The sequence below is a fragment of the Coturnix japonica genome, chromosome 11 (genome assembly GCF_001577835.2).
Source record: "Coturnix japonica isolate 7356 chromosome 11, Coturnix japonica 2.1, whole genome shotgun sequence".
Classification (NCBI taxonomy): Eukaryota; Metazoa; Chordata; class Aves; order Galliformes; family Phasianidae; genus Coturnix; species Coturnix japonica.
In genome coordinates this window covers 12339165-12357256 of record NC_029526.1, presented here as the reverse complement: position 1 = coordinate 12357256, position 18092 = coordinate 12339165, and the positions used below count along the sequence as shown (strand labels likewise).

The 18092-nt window shown below is 37.9% G+C and overlaps 1 protein-coding gene across 1 annotated transcript in view; it reads right to left on the bottom strand.

Moving 5' to 3' along the window:
- The window catches only part of VAT1L (vesicle amine transport 1 like), a 41196-nt gene that overhangs the window by 6701 nt on the left and 16403 nt on the right, over positions 1 to 18092 (bottom strand). The window contains exons 4-7 of the mRNA XM_015874167.2: positions 15750 to 15892; positions 14839 to 14942; positions 14012 to 14067; positions 13310 to 13504 (exon numbers count right to left, since the gene is read on the bottom strand). Coding sequence (XP_015729653.1) covers positions 13310 to 13504; positions 14012 to 14067; positions 14839 to 14942; positions 15750 to 15892 — 498 coding nt within the window. The remainder of the gene's footprint in view (positions 1 to 13309; positions 13505 to 14011; positions 14068 to 14838; positions 14943 to 15749; positions 15893 to 18092) is intronic.

The following is an 18092-nucleotide window of genomic DNA, read 5'->3' as shown; positions in this document are numbered from 1 at the left end:
GAGAATTCAGAATTTTCCCTGTGAAAGCCAACAGAGCTCCTTCATCCTGCTCTGCTACATGCAGCTAAACAGTAAGAAATGCAGCTTCTGCAGTACATCTGTGCAAGCTCACTCTGACAGAAAGACAGCGGCTGGCAAAAGCATTCCTTACCAATAATTAATTCCTCTCTATCTCACTGCTGTGTGTCAGCAGAGCCTGCAACTGCATCATGTCTGCAAAATCACATGGACAGGATCTCCATGGTGACAGTGTCATGCGGTGTGCAAACATCAGCTGGCTAGTCAAGGTTACTTTGGCAACCCAAGTGTAACAGGTAATGATCCAAATCTTCTTCAGATTTATGTTAGAATGATCTGAATTAAGAATCTGGTTCTTTTTCATTTTAGGACCAGTTCTGCTTTGCTGCTGCTCATAACAGCCACTATTTTCATGAGCCCAGAGCTATCTCCATTAGAATTACAAACATTAATATCAATAGTATTTATTTAAGCGCCATTTGTGTGCAGTAATGAAGAAAAAGATGCATGCTGCAGACTATCCTAGCTGAGATACCCCATAAGCAAAGCATTTCATACTACAGCTTTAATAAGAGCCATGAGGCAACATGATTTTTAACATCAGATGCACTGCTGTGTGGTCCATTAAATTCTATGCTGTCTTTAATATCAACTGTGAGCTGCATTACAATGGCAGATGCTCCTCTCAGACCATAAGAAGTTACCTTCATGTCACTGGGATACATGAACTTCCACACTAACCACAGTAGTACATACAAAGAAAAAATCCCATGTAGTTTCTACCTTCTGGTTTATGTTTCTTAGCTTTGGTCTGTGGAAGGGAGGAAGCTCAAGGAACCAAGGACAGTAGTTTACCAGCTTGCTGGTAGCTCTAAGCAGAGCAAATCGATATTCCTCCCTATGCAGATTTTGCCAGTACTAGGGCATGGGACGTAGAGAGCAAAAGTATATCTCCCTTTTAGGCTGCATTTGCAACAGCCCAGTTAATGTGGCTTGTGCTAAGATCAGGGACAGAACTCCGGTGCTCTGGATGCAGCCCTCCTATAATGCACATAGAGTGAGCAGCTCCCCTGCACTACAGACCGCGTATGCCTGCTCCTCAAAGTGACTTCTGTCCAATTGCAGTCTGGTATTTACAGGACTTTGAATAGGCTCCACTCCTGCTCGTGTCAGTTGTTACCTCAGAAATCAAGCACTGACTATATGCAAGAAGACACGCTGATCTTAGGCTACCTGGGGCCCAATGGCTACAGGGAAAAAAGCATGGAGAAAACTGAGATACAATCAAAATTAATTACCGAAACGTTAAGAAATCAGTATAGTCAGCAATTATTTTCATCTGATTAGAGAATTTTTAGACATGGGAAGAAGATAACTTGAGCTACGGAGTCTGCTTCCTTGCAGCTAATACCTGCATCATCCTGCTAGTACCCATCTAAAACCAACAATGATTTGAATCTGACTCACCTGTTTTCTGCTGTTACACTCAACATTTGCACCCATGCCTTTTCCTGTATACATGCAAACATAAGGTCATTTTAAAATCTCTTTCATTCCTCCACTGCTATTCACAGCTGCAAAGAGCAGCTCCAACATCCACTCCCTCCTGCTGCCCGTCAGCAAGGAGAGACCTTTTAGCTGGAATACCTTGTTGTCTCACTGTATGTTGCCATGGCAGCAAGACTAAAACCAGACCCAAGATGAGAAAAAATGTCAAAGGAATAAAAACTGATGCTACAGGCAAATTCTGACTCAAGTCCCCCCTTGGCTACCAAAGAGATCAGTTACATTATGTGTTTTTTACAGGGAGAACTACAGCTGCACAACTGTACTGTTCACTCTTGCCTTATTCCAACAAGCGCCTGCTGACACCAATGAGTATTTGTTTTTGCCTTGATGAAACTCAAAGAAATAGAGATTTAAAGTCTCACAGTGACTGAATAACTGAACCAAATATTGCCAGCTTTTACTGGAACAAAGCAGAAAAAAGAAAGAACCAATATCAACCAAATTCAATATTTAGAACTACTAAATGGGACCTAGACTATAAATCTGGTGGGAGTTCTTCCTACACAGTAAGCACAGGAAAAAAGACTTTGAAGTTGGATCCTCCAACACAGAGAATTCCTCAACAGTTAAAGCATTTTGGTTGTAAGAGAAGGACTGTAGAAGGAACATCTCTATTAGACTACATGTATTACCTTAGAAAAGCCTGCTGAATGATAAGGCAAGCAATTATTGATTTGAACTGGTACAGTGTAGCTTCTCTCATTATCATGTATTATTAGCATAAGCTTGAAGAAAAGGAAATCTTCTGCAACAGAAATTAATACCATAAAAACCACATTATTACTCTCAACATCAAGGGTGTTCTCTGAAGGGAGATTTGGTGAAAAAAACTAAAGTAGCAAGGCCTCAGATTTTACCAGGACACCAAATCCCACATACAGGATCTTAGTACTGGTTGCCTTTATGGTAGCTTCCCTCATTCTGAGTAATAACATGTTATACTAAGCTGCAGCCAACTGTTCACACAAGGATGCTTCAGACTCTCCTGATTTTGGGATATTTCAAAGGTGAAGTGGTTCACATTCCACTCCAGCAAGAATCTGGTTTGCTGTGGAACAGCAGCAGTTCTTATGCTGTGAAAGTCCTTTGGCTGCAAAGGAGTTTTAGCAGTTGCAGGCAAAAGAAACAAGCCTTTTGTATTTGGTTAACATGTAGAAGTCTCTTGTGTAAAAGGAATTCAAGTATGAAGTTCAGTTTGGTCCATTTCATCACAGCATCTTCACAATTTATAGCAGGAAATAGTTTATGACATTCATCACCTTGCAATTAAAAGCAGATATTTTATGTTATTATTGAATATTGAGCTCCATAATGCAAGTTTTTAAACTCTTGCCTCAGCCATGTTGCCTTGTGATTTCTTTGAAAAAAATATTTGGAAAAATACTGCACCAACCCACAAATATGTCTCATTCGTTCTCTCTCCCATAAGCATATTCTAATAGTTAACAGAGTCATTAATTTCCCCCCTCCTCCACTCCCAGAAAACACACTCTTAATTACAAGTGCACTGCTTTGTGCATTGTTGTCTTTCTAATTATAATGCCCAGACTGCAGAAGGTCAACCTTGCTGGTTTCCTCAGCACAGCCTTGCAGCAGCAATCCTGTCTGCTTGCTTCTCTGTGGGAAGCTGGCAAACAGAAATCTCTCTTCACACACAAGTGAAAGATTAGAGACAGCCTTTCTGGAACTGTATTGTTTCACAGCCATGTGAGAACTCCAAGTCTGAAATACTTCCAGAATCGCAGTGTTTCACACGGACTGTCTAGACATTTGCAGAGCACTTTTCAGAGACAGAAGAATCTTTTTCACCATACTCCTTACTGCCTCTAAAAGCAAACTAGTTGCAATGTGCTCCAAGTCAATGCATGCTTTAACCGCCTCTGGGCAAATGGATGGATGTTGCCTAATGGGTTAAAACCACATCAGCTTGCACCATATTAGGTGATTTTTCACTGTGTGCTTATCAAGAACCAATGCTGATTCTACCATTTTTGTACATACAGTTATGCCAGATTACAACTGAAATGACAAATACTAAATTCTTCTCACAGGACTCCATCAAAGTAACACTTAGGACTGTCGCTACCTTGCCTTGTAGTAGTTATAGCTGCTGACCATGCCTTGCTTTCTCCTATTTCTTGAACGCTAAAATACTGCCTCATGAAAACACATGCTTCTTCTCAAATGGTAAATGATTCCTTTTGGAAGACGGCACAGAACCTGTGATGAACATGTCTTCTGCCACTGTAACTTTTAATCATGCTTTCTAAATATTTCAATATTTCAACTGACCAAAGATTACTCCCAAAGACCTTCTATGATGTATTCTTTGGACAATGTTGAGCTTCATGTCTCTATATGAAACTGCAAACGAACAAACAAAACACTCTTAAAATTTCTGTAAAACCTCATCCAGAGTCAGCATCTTCCTTTAACACAAGTACAGAGAACAAACTATTCTTTATTCCAGAACTACAGTATAAAATACTGCCAAACTTGGAAACTAAACTTACTGGTTACAAAATGGAGCAGACATTTAGTCTTCTAGACAATAGAGATGTAATCATTAAAATGACTGACACTATCATTTCCAAAGTCTGGGAAGCTCCATATACACAAACCCACCAACTAGGATCAGATTACAAAAGCACATTAATTTTGTGTCAAAAAACCACACAACTGTTCTTTCACAACAATGGATGTTCTCCAATAAACTCCCTCCCTAGACAGTAAGTCAATTATGTAGATTCTTGAATCTCAGTGAGGTAAATACCAAAGGACTCTAAAGATCCAAATGAGAAAATATTTCTTCTCTGCTTTCTTGTTTAAATTTTCTGGTTTCACAAAGTAGCGCCATGAGGATTGCAAATCTAATTACTTATAAGTCATAGTCATATTTTTCCATTATTCAAGAAGCTCTCTAAGCCAGATCTGACCATTGGGTGCTGCTCTGTACCTTCATTAAAATTCTACATAAGCAAAACCAAAAACCACCGATATATTAAATCATTACACAGCTGTGACGTTAGACAGTGCTTTTGTGCTTATCCTCAGCTTGAGCTGGATCCGCTAACAGTAAGATCAAAGTCATTCATCTAGGTAAGACTGAAGGTATTTGAGTTTATTTTGTTGTTTACCAGATGAGTTTTACAATGTACTTTTCAGCCCCATTTGCTTTATTCATTAATGTTTTTTATGGAACAGTTAAAAATGTTTCATTCTGAGACACTGTTAAAGATTTTTTAACCCTGTACCAACATGACTGATGTAGTTTACAATTTTAATGACCACGCATGAATACTCATTTGGCTTTGTATTATATTGACTGACATCAAATTGTGATGCAGTTCATAGCAAGGAAGCTAAAGCAGAAGTGTTTGTGTAACAAAACACCACTGATTCAGCTGAGACAACTTCTAATCTAATTCAATTAGGTGTTGATGCACCCAAAATTCAACGGATGCGTGTATGAGCTACAGTTCAACAAAACAGGCAAGAACTTGAAACACTCACTGAACAAAAGCCAAAAGCAAACAGGCTCAACCAACCAGCATTTTGTTACTTCTGCTTAAGGACTGAGAGGATTACAGATACAGTCTACATTCTCAAGCACACACACTTTAATACCACATCCAAAAACTGAACTTTGATACTCAAACCAGCATATTGAGTAAAAACATAAAAGCCGAGAGTCAGGCGCTCAGCTGACGCCCCTAAATTATGCTGCCTATTTTGTTTGAGTCAGTGATCATATTACACGAATCTTCCCTACAAAATATCTTTGTGTTCAATCATTCACAGCAGGCCATATATATGTAAGAACACTTTACTACCAGTAATACATCCGTCTTGCTGCTTTGGTGTTAATTGATACCATTATCTGTAACAAGCAATAATATCATTAAAAAACTGCAATACCAAATAAAACTCTCAATTATTACATTAAAATTGGATTGTATTACTCTAAAAGATGTCATTAAGTGTTAGAGTAATTTTTCTTTTAAAACTCATCTATGTTTAAAGTGATTGAGAAGGATTTATGAGCCATTTTCATTAGGTGAGAACATTCATCTTGATTAATGATTGTTATGCACCAACTTAAGATGTTATTTTTGATACAATCATTTTATTCAGGGTAAGATTATGTGAATCAGAAAAGTAAACTTGTTTCCAGTGAAAACTCCCTACTGCACTCAGAAAAGCAAAATACAGAGAAGTAACGCTGAAAGCAAATTACCTATTAATGCCTATCACCATGGTAATTTTGTGGCCTCACGAATCATTTCATTTTCTTCTGCTCTATCAAATCTTTCTGCTCACTACCAGCCATGGAAAATGGCCACGGGGACCAATGCTGCCAACGTAGCATCTTTTAGGCAAAATGGACCATTTAAATATAGAGAGGTGTTGTCCTTATTCTCATCTCCCACTCCCTTTTGAGTTGTTTAAATCACTTGTTGGGTAGCTTTCCAGGCACTCTTTGGTTAATGTAGTACTAGACTCCTCAGTTTTAGTCAGAACCACCCCCAAACCAAGAAAAAAAAAAACAAAACCCACAACAAAGAACACCACAACCGAAACATCAAACAACTGGTTTGCAAATCAGAGGACAAAACCTCATCCGATATCATCAGGGATTCTCTTCCAAGTCTGAAAATGGGAAGGCCTCAAAGGCAAGAGAAGACTAAATTGCTCATGTTCTGTATTGTGTTACACATATAGAGATGACACCTCTCAGCTCCTTCAACATCACCAAGTATCACCAGGTATCACCTTCAGCACTTCCATCTCAGTTTTACGACAATCCTCAGTACCTGGGACAACAGAGATCATAAAGCCCCTGAAAGGATGAAAACAGTCACTAACAAACCAGACACAAACCTGATGCTCAGGGAAAAAAGCTGGATTTCTCACAATAGCAGTCCATGCTAGTTCAACTGAGAGCATTCTTTCTGAACTAATTAACAAATAAGCAAGAGTGGAATTTTTGACGCACATAAAAATCCTACGCTCCATTCATAGGCTCCATGGCTTAAACTAAGCCCACTAACAGTGCACAGCACAAGCCTAAAATAGTGTCTGAATGTGCCTTTGAAAGCTTATTTTCTGATATTTTCCCTTTGGAACCTGCATTTTAGTTTCTCATTCATGGCATCCAACAGCTATTTTTCTGAATGACAGAATGTGACTGAATGATATGTCTTTCTACTACCAACTCTACTGAAAGGAGATAGAGGAAACTTCTTGGGATTCCTTTTAATATTATTTCCATCGGTGAATGTAATGCATTGGCTGACACGTAATCTACCATTACATAAAGCTAGAAGACAGGCAGATTTTTCATTGTCAGTATTAGGCAGAAATAAAAAGGAATGGATTGCAGCATATTAGGATCAAGAGTATAAAACAAGTAGCTTCTGTTCTCTACTACTATATAAAATAAAAATTCCATACATTGTTTTTTAAACAATCTCTGTGAAACTTAGTGTTTTTTTAACATTTTGAGAATGGCTTAAATTCTATGGCATAAACATTAACAACGAATTGTAAAGAAAACACGTTTGAGTCAAACACCCAAGATAAACATGGAATAAACATCCTCTTATCTCTCATAGTTCTGTCCTTGATGTCTAAATATACCCACCATGCTTTGGTAAATCTCTCCTTAGCTATGTCTCATGGTCTCCTTAGCTAGGTATCTTTGCAAGGGTACCATATCATCATGTCAGTTTAATACACAGGGAATGGGTGCCAATTTATTACTTAAAGGCCAGCTAATGTACTTCAGTAAGCAGACTACTCTTGTAAAATATTGCTTCTTCACAATAATTAATCAGCAGCGTACTCCACTTAACAAGTTTGTTCCTTCCAAGAAGTGACATACTAGTTTAACACACATACAATCTCCTGTTGTTAATTTAATTAAGTGGAAGCATGTGACTAGTTTATCTTTAATACTGCACATTTTCCTCAGCAAAACCCATCAATGCTTTCTATGTTATTTCCTTCACTGTGTTTTTTTTTTCTCAGCCTCACTTTATCCATAAGGAACTGAGTCTAGATGTTGTTTTCTGACCCGCCATTAGAGAAAGCCATTATCTCTGTGGCACGTAATGGCAAACAAAAATGCAATCTGTCCTGACCCAAAAACACGTATCATGACTCACTGCTGTACTTCCAATTTCCAGTGTCTCATGTCTTCTAGAAAAGTATTTTCTGTCTGTGTACTTAATTAATTCTTAGCAGAGTGCTTACTGAGTAGATTAGAAAAGTACTGAAGCTGTGGGCTGTGTTTATGTTAATTGAAAGAGTTTCAGTCTCACACTAGTCAGGTTCCAACCTTTGTAACAGCAATATTTGAATATCGAATCAATGTTTATCAGAAATATTGCCAAAATACTGTTTCATGCCTGCTGCTTCATTCCTAAACGTTAAGATATTGTTCACCTGCTAATACCCAGCTTTCTGAAACAGGTATAATTCTGATGAGAGCCCCTAAGTGCATGCTCTGAATCACAAAGGCCCTCGGTGATACTAAGACAGAACCCTGTCTGTCAGCTGTTGGAAGCCAGAACTGGCAGTCAGAGATGTCAGGCTCACCCAAGATTTTTTCCACTGACATGCAATATAACATCAGGGAAGTGACGTCATGCTCTGCCTTGTTATCTATCTATCGAACTAATAATCTCAGCATGTGCAAAGCAACATTATGAAGACTCTAGACGACAAATCTTTTTTGTTTATATACATAGGTAATTCAACTGGCAGCCTACACAATTTCAGAAGCTGCAAAGAAAAAAAACCCACAAAATTAAAATAAATTCTTTTTTAAATTACATACCATTTACGTAGCTAAAATTTTACGCAGGGTTTATAAACAATGTGTAGTAATTGGAAATAACTGATTTCTGCATACACATTTAACAAACTTGACAAGTGAAGTAGGAGTTTCCTAAAACAGCTCATTTACCCAACCCTGTTTTGTGACTATCACAGCTAATATCGCATACATGAGGTGTTACAATGGACCCATCTTTAAGTCTTGTCTTGTTTCCTCTGTCTCATGCTTACAACAAAATCATGGTGATGTTACACTACTCTCATCAGTGTGCAAAAACAAACAAGCTACTGGGTTACATCATCACACAGTGATATCCAGTCAGGAAGGGCAGAAAGAATTAGGAAGTAATACAAACTCACGTTAAGCAGCACTGCATGGGGAAGAAAAGTAAATTAGATTATATAGGTATTAGGTAGGAATTAAATTATTCACATAAGAGCAGCAAGAACTCCATAATCAGATATGCACAAAACACTGCAGTGCTGAATTAATCCACACTACTTTTAAGGTATATTTTTTCCTCCAAGGTACAGTTTACTCTTGTAAACATATTGCACTGAAATTATTTGGAGTTTTAATTAATACTTAAGTACCTTGGGAAAAAAGGTTATTTGCAAAGCCTTTATTGAAATCACCTTACTCAGGGCTCAGTTTTCATAAATTCAGGACTTGTGTCCATTCCGTATAATGTTAATGAAGTAAACTTTAAGCGAAATGTCTTTCCCTTACTCTTCCTGAATTTTAAAGTGTCATTAATTGAGTACAGCTGAACCATGAACACAGCAGCAAGTTACCCTGAACTACTCAAGCTTTTCTTCTCAATTTGCTTTTCCCACTTTTTATAATTTGAAACCTACTACATCAGTTCCCCCACTTTTTGTAAGCTCTGATACATGCAGGAAGCTTGTTTCAATTTTGTTGCATTGAAGCTGTCATTTCTTTAAGGAGGAATTTGTTTTCACCAAGCAGATAAAAGGAAAGAAACAGCTGCACAAGCCACTATTATAGTGTCACTACAGAAAAGGAAAAGAAAAGGGCACAAGATGACATTTAGCATTAATAACAAGGCGCCAGCCTAATCTGATATTACCAGATTTTCCTCTTCCTACGTTAGAAGTAATTAATGTGTTGGTTTTCTCCATGTTGTCCCGCACTGATACATGAAAGGCTTTTTCCCTTAAAGCTGAGATCACTGAAAGGCATGATTTGTCTTTGATGAAATTTAAGTCAGGTATTTTGTAATGAAATCACAATGTGATCAGTTGCACTGCCCTCCTTTCAGGTTTAGGTTCTTAAACACAGCTTGATTTTGCTTTAGCATCTTACTACAGGGAAAAGCTCTGGCTCCAAGAAAGAAGAATCCCACTTGCATAAAGAATAATATTTAGAGCTGGCTAGACTTGCAGCATCTCTTACAGTGATTCAGGATGAAAAATGAGACTGATGATGCAGTGATTGTTACAAACTAAGTTAATATGTGCCTCTCCACTCAAACACATCTGATGCACTGATCACAAGGCACAGTAATTAGAGTCTTCTGAAATGTATTTAGTGCTCTGATCCCACTGATTCCAATCACAGCTGAGTGCCAATATACCCCTGAATCTAAGCTCCAGTTGTTGCATATTTCCTACGTAAGACGTTGGTACAGACATCAATAGTACATTATGACTACAAACTCATGACACTGGGTAACATTCAGTGCCTAATACAAATACAAGGTACCTGATCTAGTAATATTATCAGATTATCCTCTTAGTTTTTTAAAAGAGTAAGTAATAACTCTGTTCCACAGATTTCAGGCTTTTCATCATTCTTACTGGCCCTACAGCAGTGTAGGACTGTGATACCATTACCACGGCATGAATACTATACCACTTTATATCATTTCAGGCAGAAGGAGACAATGAATCTTCAGGCACACAAAACTAATCTGTAATCAGCATGCTTTTTTAATAGTATCAGCAGAAAAAAAATATTCCAGATTTAAAGACTTTCTGACACACCAAAGGTGAAATTTTTGAAGATGATATGTCCTGTATTTTCCAGTCACCTTCATGACAGAATGGCAGTTCTGTTTTACATGTTATCATTGCTACTCTTAACTACTCTAAGTCCTGTACCTTCTATTTCTATAACCTCCTCTACCTTAAGTATGTTGCATTGAATACTAATTCTGCTTTAAACTCTACTATTCCTGATGAAATGCAATCCTTCTAGACACTTAGCTTTTTGTTTCACAAGCGTATGTTAAGCATGCCTCATCTATAAATTATCTGGTATTTTAAACACTCAACAGCATGAACAAATAGCTTTACACCATCAGAATAGTCCGTAGTCTAGAACCTGAACTCCTTTGAGTCAATAATAATTGGATGCACTGAAGAAAATTAAGTCACTTCCAATTCCATCCAGAGCATGTTCTGTCCCACTGCTAAATTTATTCAAGCCGACTGAACTGAAGAGGCAGGGTAATCCTTATTCTAAACAAAGGCCAGTGAACCTAGGAGTCCTCTCACTGACTTCCACAGCATTTGGATAAGGCCCAAAAAGACAAATGAGAACTCTGGAAAAGATTACATCCTAATTGGAATGACCTCCTTGACACACAGACAAACCTTCCTTGCTCAACACAAATAGTATCAAGTTAAGTCTCTATAAAAATCCTTGAACACTACCTTGAATATTAATCAGCAATCAACTAGACATCATCTGTTCTACAATCTGACAGAGACAAGGGAATTGTATTATGCTTTTGGATGGAACCCAATTCATTTGTGAATTAATATTTGCAGAAAGAAAGAATACATGAAAATAAACACAGACACGGAGTTAATAAAGCATGATGGATACAATGCTTTCATATGTAGTAATAAACTTTTCTGGATGTGATGACACAACTAGGCATTCAATATTAAGCATTAGGAATGATGTCTCATGGTTAAGGCTCCTTTGAGTCTTTTCCTTAAAATATGTTCCTTTTTATGTCAATTAATGGATTTAGCCTCAACTCTATGAGTCAATTTCTAGTCAGAAGACAAGTGCATCCTTCCATGAGCCTTTGGAGAGAGGGTGACATTCTGCCACAAAAAATATTCACATCCTTCCTTTCCAAATGCCATGCTTGAAGTCCACATCTGCCACTCACACTCAAACACAATTATTCCCAATGCTCCTAAGGTCAGGATATTTGCTCAGGAAACAGCAGTGGTAAAAACTGTGATCGTACTGGTTACTGTCTAATGAACAGGACTGAGAACAGTTGAATGAATGTGGACATTTCAAGAAAATCGGGCTTACTCAATAGGAAAGGAAAAGCAACCAAACGTCGGACAGCAGAGCCAAAGGATGTTAGTTAAATGAGAAAAGAAAGAAAGAAAAAAGAGAAAGAAACCTCTCTGAACAAAAACATACATCAACCCTTCCTAACTCTGGTTCCAATTACTCCTTATCTATGACACACTTTTCTGTGCATCATATTAACTTTATCTTGAGAGTATGACCCAAGTTATTTTTATTCCCACAAAAATTTATCCTCAAACGATAAAGCCCAGAATGAAAAATCACTCAGAAATACTTTGCAATTGACATCTCTGGTACTCTTATATCCCTGAAGATATAGCCAGTAATTTCTTCGTAAATTGCCAGATAGCTCATGAAAAATGAGCAGACGTGATAAATGAGCTCTAGTTTTCTAGACTGCACTCTTTAACAGATGTATTTACACATTTTGCAATCTAATGCTAGGGATGGTACATGTTACTGCCAAATGTGAGATGAAATGTTATCAAACAAAAGTCTCCCAACAAATTCTCATCATGTTGGCTATTAAGATCTGCCTACCATGTGTAATTTTTCACGTTCTTATGATCCTTTTATTACCAAAATTTGAGAAACAGATAGGCAGAATGCCTATCTAGCCTTGTGCCACTTGAATGTTTAAATGCTTTGTAAGGTTAATTACTAAGTAAATAAGGGAAACCACATCAAAAACAAAACATGAATGCAGTTCTACTTTAGAAGGCTCTTAGAGCATTCTCCCATTCAGACAAGGACAGAGCATTTTTGTCTTGCCAGAGCTCTGAACCGCAACACCTGATTTCTCTCCAGTAGTTAGCCATTCTAGTTCAATTGGCGAGCTGAAGGCCACTCCTTATGCCACTGGCTAGTAAGGCTACAGCACAACTTAGTTGCTGTTAATGACAGTGCAGTCAGACACTTTAAAGAAATTCTTCAGGAAAGATACAGATGAGGGCTTGCTGGTGAAGCTGTAATTCCTCTCTGTTTTGCTGGAGAGGAAAAAACAGAGTCCATACCCTGCAGGATTATTTGCATCTCCTGGGAAACACCAAGTGCCATGTTGGGGCATATTAGGAGCAGATGCAGAGATTGCATGAAGATGCTCACAGCTCCCTTACTAGCATGACCTGAGGCAGAGCACACCTTCTTCTTTTAACACCTGAAGCCACAGTGAACTCCGCAGTGCATCATGCTCCATAAACAGTCTAAGGCTATGTAATCCCAACACAACTCAGTATTCTTTCCCTGTATCCATCGCATGCTCTTCAGTGTCACCTGAACAGTCAGCAGCCTGGCCTCCAAATACTAACCACAGGCCATTTGGAACTGTAATGTATTAATAGTATTGCATTTTGTTATGTCTGATGATTACTGCATCCTAACAGATGCATGATAATACAAGCTGATGTACTAAGAAACAGGCAGAATTTTGTTACAGCACCTTCTCAAGAGAAACCATGCAACTACCATTCACATTCTACATTCTTAAATGATCACATACCAATTCTGCATGTAAGAATGCATATACATAATAATAAAAAAAACCCAACTCAACAGGTAGAAATACTTTTTTTCTCCTACCTCTTCCAAAGCCCATAATGAATCAACCACAGGCTTGATCTTCTTATTGTTATAGAGATCTAGGAGTTTGTCCATCACAACCTTGACCAGGCCACCTCGATTCTGTTTGAAAAGTAGGTTCAACAGGGAAAATCCAGCAATGACTTTGTTCTCCTCATACAGCTTGATAGGATTCACTTTCTCAACCTGCCACCACTGTAAAGGATAAAACAGCAGCAAGGTTAGAGAATCCTCAAAAACTGTACTAAAAAGTTGACAGAGAAAGCTATCTGTGCAGATACGCTACATGACTCATCTGTCAGTTCTCAAACAACAGCCAAGAGAAGTGGTAAGGAATTTATTTAACAGGCTAATATCAGGTAGCTAATGACTGACATGCAGAAATAAACCCCATTTTTGTGTCAAGTTTTAAGGCTCGGCACTAGAAATAATGGATCTCCAATCCTTTGCAAGCAGTTCCTGACTGTTCTCAAAACAAGGAAACTATACACTGCTTATCCAGCTTTGTTTTTACAGATGTATGTCTGATAGATAACAACTTGAATATGTATTGCACACAGATTCAATTCCTGTATAGCTGTCATATCAGAATTAAACATGTCAGATCACAATGCAGCCATAAAACTTCTATTTAGCAACATCTTTTAGAACAGATTATGGTTAGAGGAAAGCAGAGTGGAATCACAGTGCTGGGACACTCACTGATTTTGCAAAACTGAAGAAGCTTTTTGTCTCCCCAGTAACCATGTTAGATGAACCTGTAAAAGATGAGTACACAGAAACAACTTAATACACACTGACAATCGAACTGTTTATTATAAGTAGAATTGTTTCTATTACAAGATATTTTCTTTCAAAGCCAGGAACAGGTTAAGTGCCGCTAGTCATTCTGATACTATTCTCTTCTGTAGCTCTCCATTTATTCCAATAAAATAACATTAATCTCTATAAATACACAGCATTGATCACCACAGTAATGTCCTTTCTTCCATCAATAGATAAATATATCTGACCATCAAAGGTCAGACTACTACAAGTCTGAATGTACACATATCATCCACTTTAACCTGCTAACAAACAATGGAAATTCACTGGTAGGGACTGCATTACAAACAGAGCGGGCTTGTACATTCCAAGCAGATACTTGAGTGACAGCATTCACTCATTTTTACTGCCACTGGATGTGAGACCAAGGAAGCAGAAATGCTTATTGGTGATGCCATTGCACTTTCCACTACAATAGAGATATATTCTTCATTTGCAGAATTGAGCAATCCCTTCAGCTGACTCCTGTAGGTTGACTGTGGTGATGATACCGATAAACAACAAGGCAACCTGGCAGAACTGCAGGCAAGATGTGCTTACTCAGTATGCAGAGCACTCAGTGTGTGACTGGGAATTTAGTAACAGAGACCTAGGCTTGAATTGCTCAAAGTCATGCCAATAGAAATGACAGTTTACTCTCTGAAAGCCTCCCCTAAGCTTCCCCCCTTTAGTTCTGAAATATGTATGTGTCTGTTTTCACTCACCATATAAGATATAAGTCCCAAGTGGTTTGAGAAGGCTGAGGCCTTTCCCGGTATTTTCTCCACATAGACAATCCAAAACAATATCTACCCCTTCTGCTGAGATTCTGAAAAAAGAAGAAAGAAACCTCACTTTAAATAGGATTCACATGAATTTAAGCCTTGTAGTGATCCTTGGAGAAATTTATTGTTATGCCCAACTGAATAAGTCAGTATTTTAACAGATAGAAGATACAGGAAAAAGCATTTTCTCTTATTTATCTGACAAGTAAAATAAAAAAGACATTTTTTTCCTTAAGATTTTCCTATTAATTCCACAGTTTTGTCACCTTTTTACTGAGATCCCTATCTAAATGCAGTTAGGTAAACTGAAACAAACAAACAAAAAAGATATTTGAAAGCATATAAATGGAAACAGAAGCACACAAAGCACACAGGATTTCAGAAGGCAACAGGATTCTAATCTAAATGCAAACAAACAAAACCTAAGGATCTGAAACTAAAACAGACGTCACATGCTCTGCTATCAGTCCCTGGCAGAAGACAGAAGTACAGGCAGATGGAGTCACACTAGAGAACACCTCTAAAACTTGAATAGCACACAGATTCACTGAAAACTTACACTGTTAAGTTATGGTGAGCTACTACACAGACAGATAACCATAGAATCTCCTGTTAACATCTGTATTTTAATTCCCACTGTGTTTTACTTTGCAAATCTTATGCTGCTTATAAAGAAATAAGGGGATGTTTGCTATTTGGTTCCTCGTAGTGCATAGATCTAAGCTGCTTCCTTGAATAACTTCAGCTCCTGAATTCAATAGTGTAATCTCTCCCCATATATATGACCAGCCCAGTGTTTTTCATGGTACTTTGTCAGACAGTATAACGCTTACTTGAGAAAATAAAAATACCTTTTTACTTCTTGCACGTAGTCTGCATTTCTGTCAAACAAGTGAGTTACTGAGTCTTTGATCGCTTCATGTTTGAAAGATGAAGCCGTTCCAAAAACAGTAACATTGGGAATGGTTGAGCAGAGCTGAGCAACAGCTTGACCCTGCAAGTACATTATTATGTTAGTTCATTGATATGGAAACTGGGAGACAGACTCTGCAATTACCAATTCATTCATGACAGGGCAAAATCCAACACCAAACGTGCAAGCACTTCCCAAACTAATTTCTTACCAGTGTAGTGCAATTGAGTCACAGGAAAAAACACATTAAAATCAGATGGATATCCTGAAGACAAAGTAATTACAAAGATTAAATGAATTCATTCTATCAAGAATTGTATTGGAAAGGAGTTCTTGTTCTTTTAACAAAGGCAGGGTAATTTAGCGGAAATTGCATGAATTACAAGGAACATAAAAACGATTGCTGGAAGAGAACATCAGAAATATTTCACACTTTCTATTCTGCATTTTTCCCCAGAGATCTCTGAGTAACATTGGCACTCCATACCTCAGAGCAGTTGTGGCTGCTTCCACGTGTGATTCTAACCTCCCCTGGTCACAAGAAGGCCTCACAGCCCTTTATGCCATAACAAAATTTATGGCAGATAACTGGTTTTTATACTTAGATACAGCTTTTATTCCTCAGGTTCCCACGGTCCCAGTACAACATACAGTCTATTTTTTATTTTTTTTTTTAATTTTTTTAAGTGATCACATTTTCTTGTTTCAGTAGGAGATACCAGTTTGGTGTGGCCAATCTTGCACAGTACAGCTAACCTGTTTTCCCTCTTCTTAATAACAATCATTATTATTATGAGCATTTTAGAAAGCAGGAATAGCCACATGTCACAATAACAGGCTCATTGAGCTCAGTGCCCCATCTTCAAAACTAATCAGTAGGGAAGAGGAGAAAATGGCCTAGAGCACAGACAGGGGAATCGTTCTAGTACGTCCTCTCAGTTCCATGACTTCACAACGTAAGCTTATGCTTCCCTATGCCTATGTTTAACTGAGCTTGTAAGAATTTCCTGCAGTAAATAAAATACATATTTCCATGTTATGGTTTTCATTCCTGAGCTCTGAAACAGAACCTCAATTTCTTGCTACTGCCATGATGGAAATTACAATACTGAGAAGGAGAAGTTCATCGTACTTTATGACAGGCACACCAGACTTTCTATCTACATACACACACTCACACATACATCTACTGGCACATACAGGTGTAAAACTATATAACTATCCCTCAGTTACAGAAACTGGAAGAAGAGCACTAATGAACAGAAGACAGATTTCTGGTAGCCAAATTCCACCTCTCATTGCAATCACATTATTCCACTGGAGATAGTAGGATTACATGTATATGCCCAGAAGGAGGAAACAGCACTGTGATTCAGGAAATAACATCTAGCTGAATTTAGCAGATTCTTTCTTACACTTACAGCCTTATGACTTATTGTCATTTGTAAACAGCACACATGACCAGTAAAATCATCCATGGATAAACACATTTCAGCTCATTCAAACCAAAATCTCTGATTATTAGTATGTAAATACCAGTAATCAGTGCTTGGCTTTTATTTACAGTAGAATAATTGGATAATCCTGCATACCCCGGGGTCTTGGCATCTTCTCATTTAATGCTGAATGTAATTGGTAGTGACAATCATCAAAGCTGAACATCTTAAGAGGACAACAGTATTATTTTTACATGGTGGCATGCAAATAGGGTTAGTCAGTAAACAGCTCTACAGCAAGGGCAGTTTCTGTGATCCTCTGGGCAGGTACCAACAGGTGAAGAGAAGGGAACAAGAGAGGATGCATTCTAATCCCTTCTTCACAGATGAGAAATGGAAATAGCACAGCAAATTGAACAGCATGCCCAGCAGCTCAGAGAAACTTACAGCAGGACAGATCTGAATGTAGATTTATAGCACAATAATCCAATACCAAACATAAATGACCTTTCCTTTTTCAAATCATCCACTATTTTCCTGGATTGGAATCCTTAACCTAATAGAAATCGTAGGCAAGCATCTTCCTGGGGGAAGACATCACAAGATGAGGTGTTTTCTAGCAGCACAGTTTCACTCTTCTTATGCTGCTTTTCTCTATTTCTTATCACCTCCAAAAACACAGAGTGACAAGAAATAATAATCTGATTTTTGTATCTCCCTTTTTCTTAGCTATTTTACCTTGTAATCAACTTCTCATTTTCTACGCCTTCCAGAAAATCATTACCCACATAAATTACATGCCTACATTAGTATTTTATAACATATTCTAGTTGAGTGAAATTCTG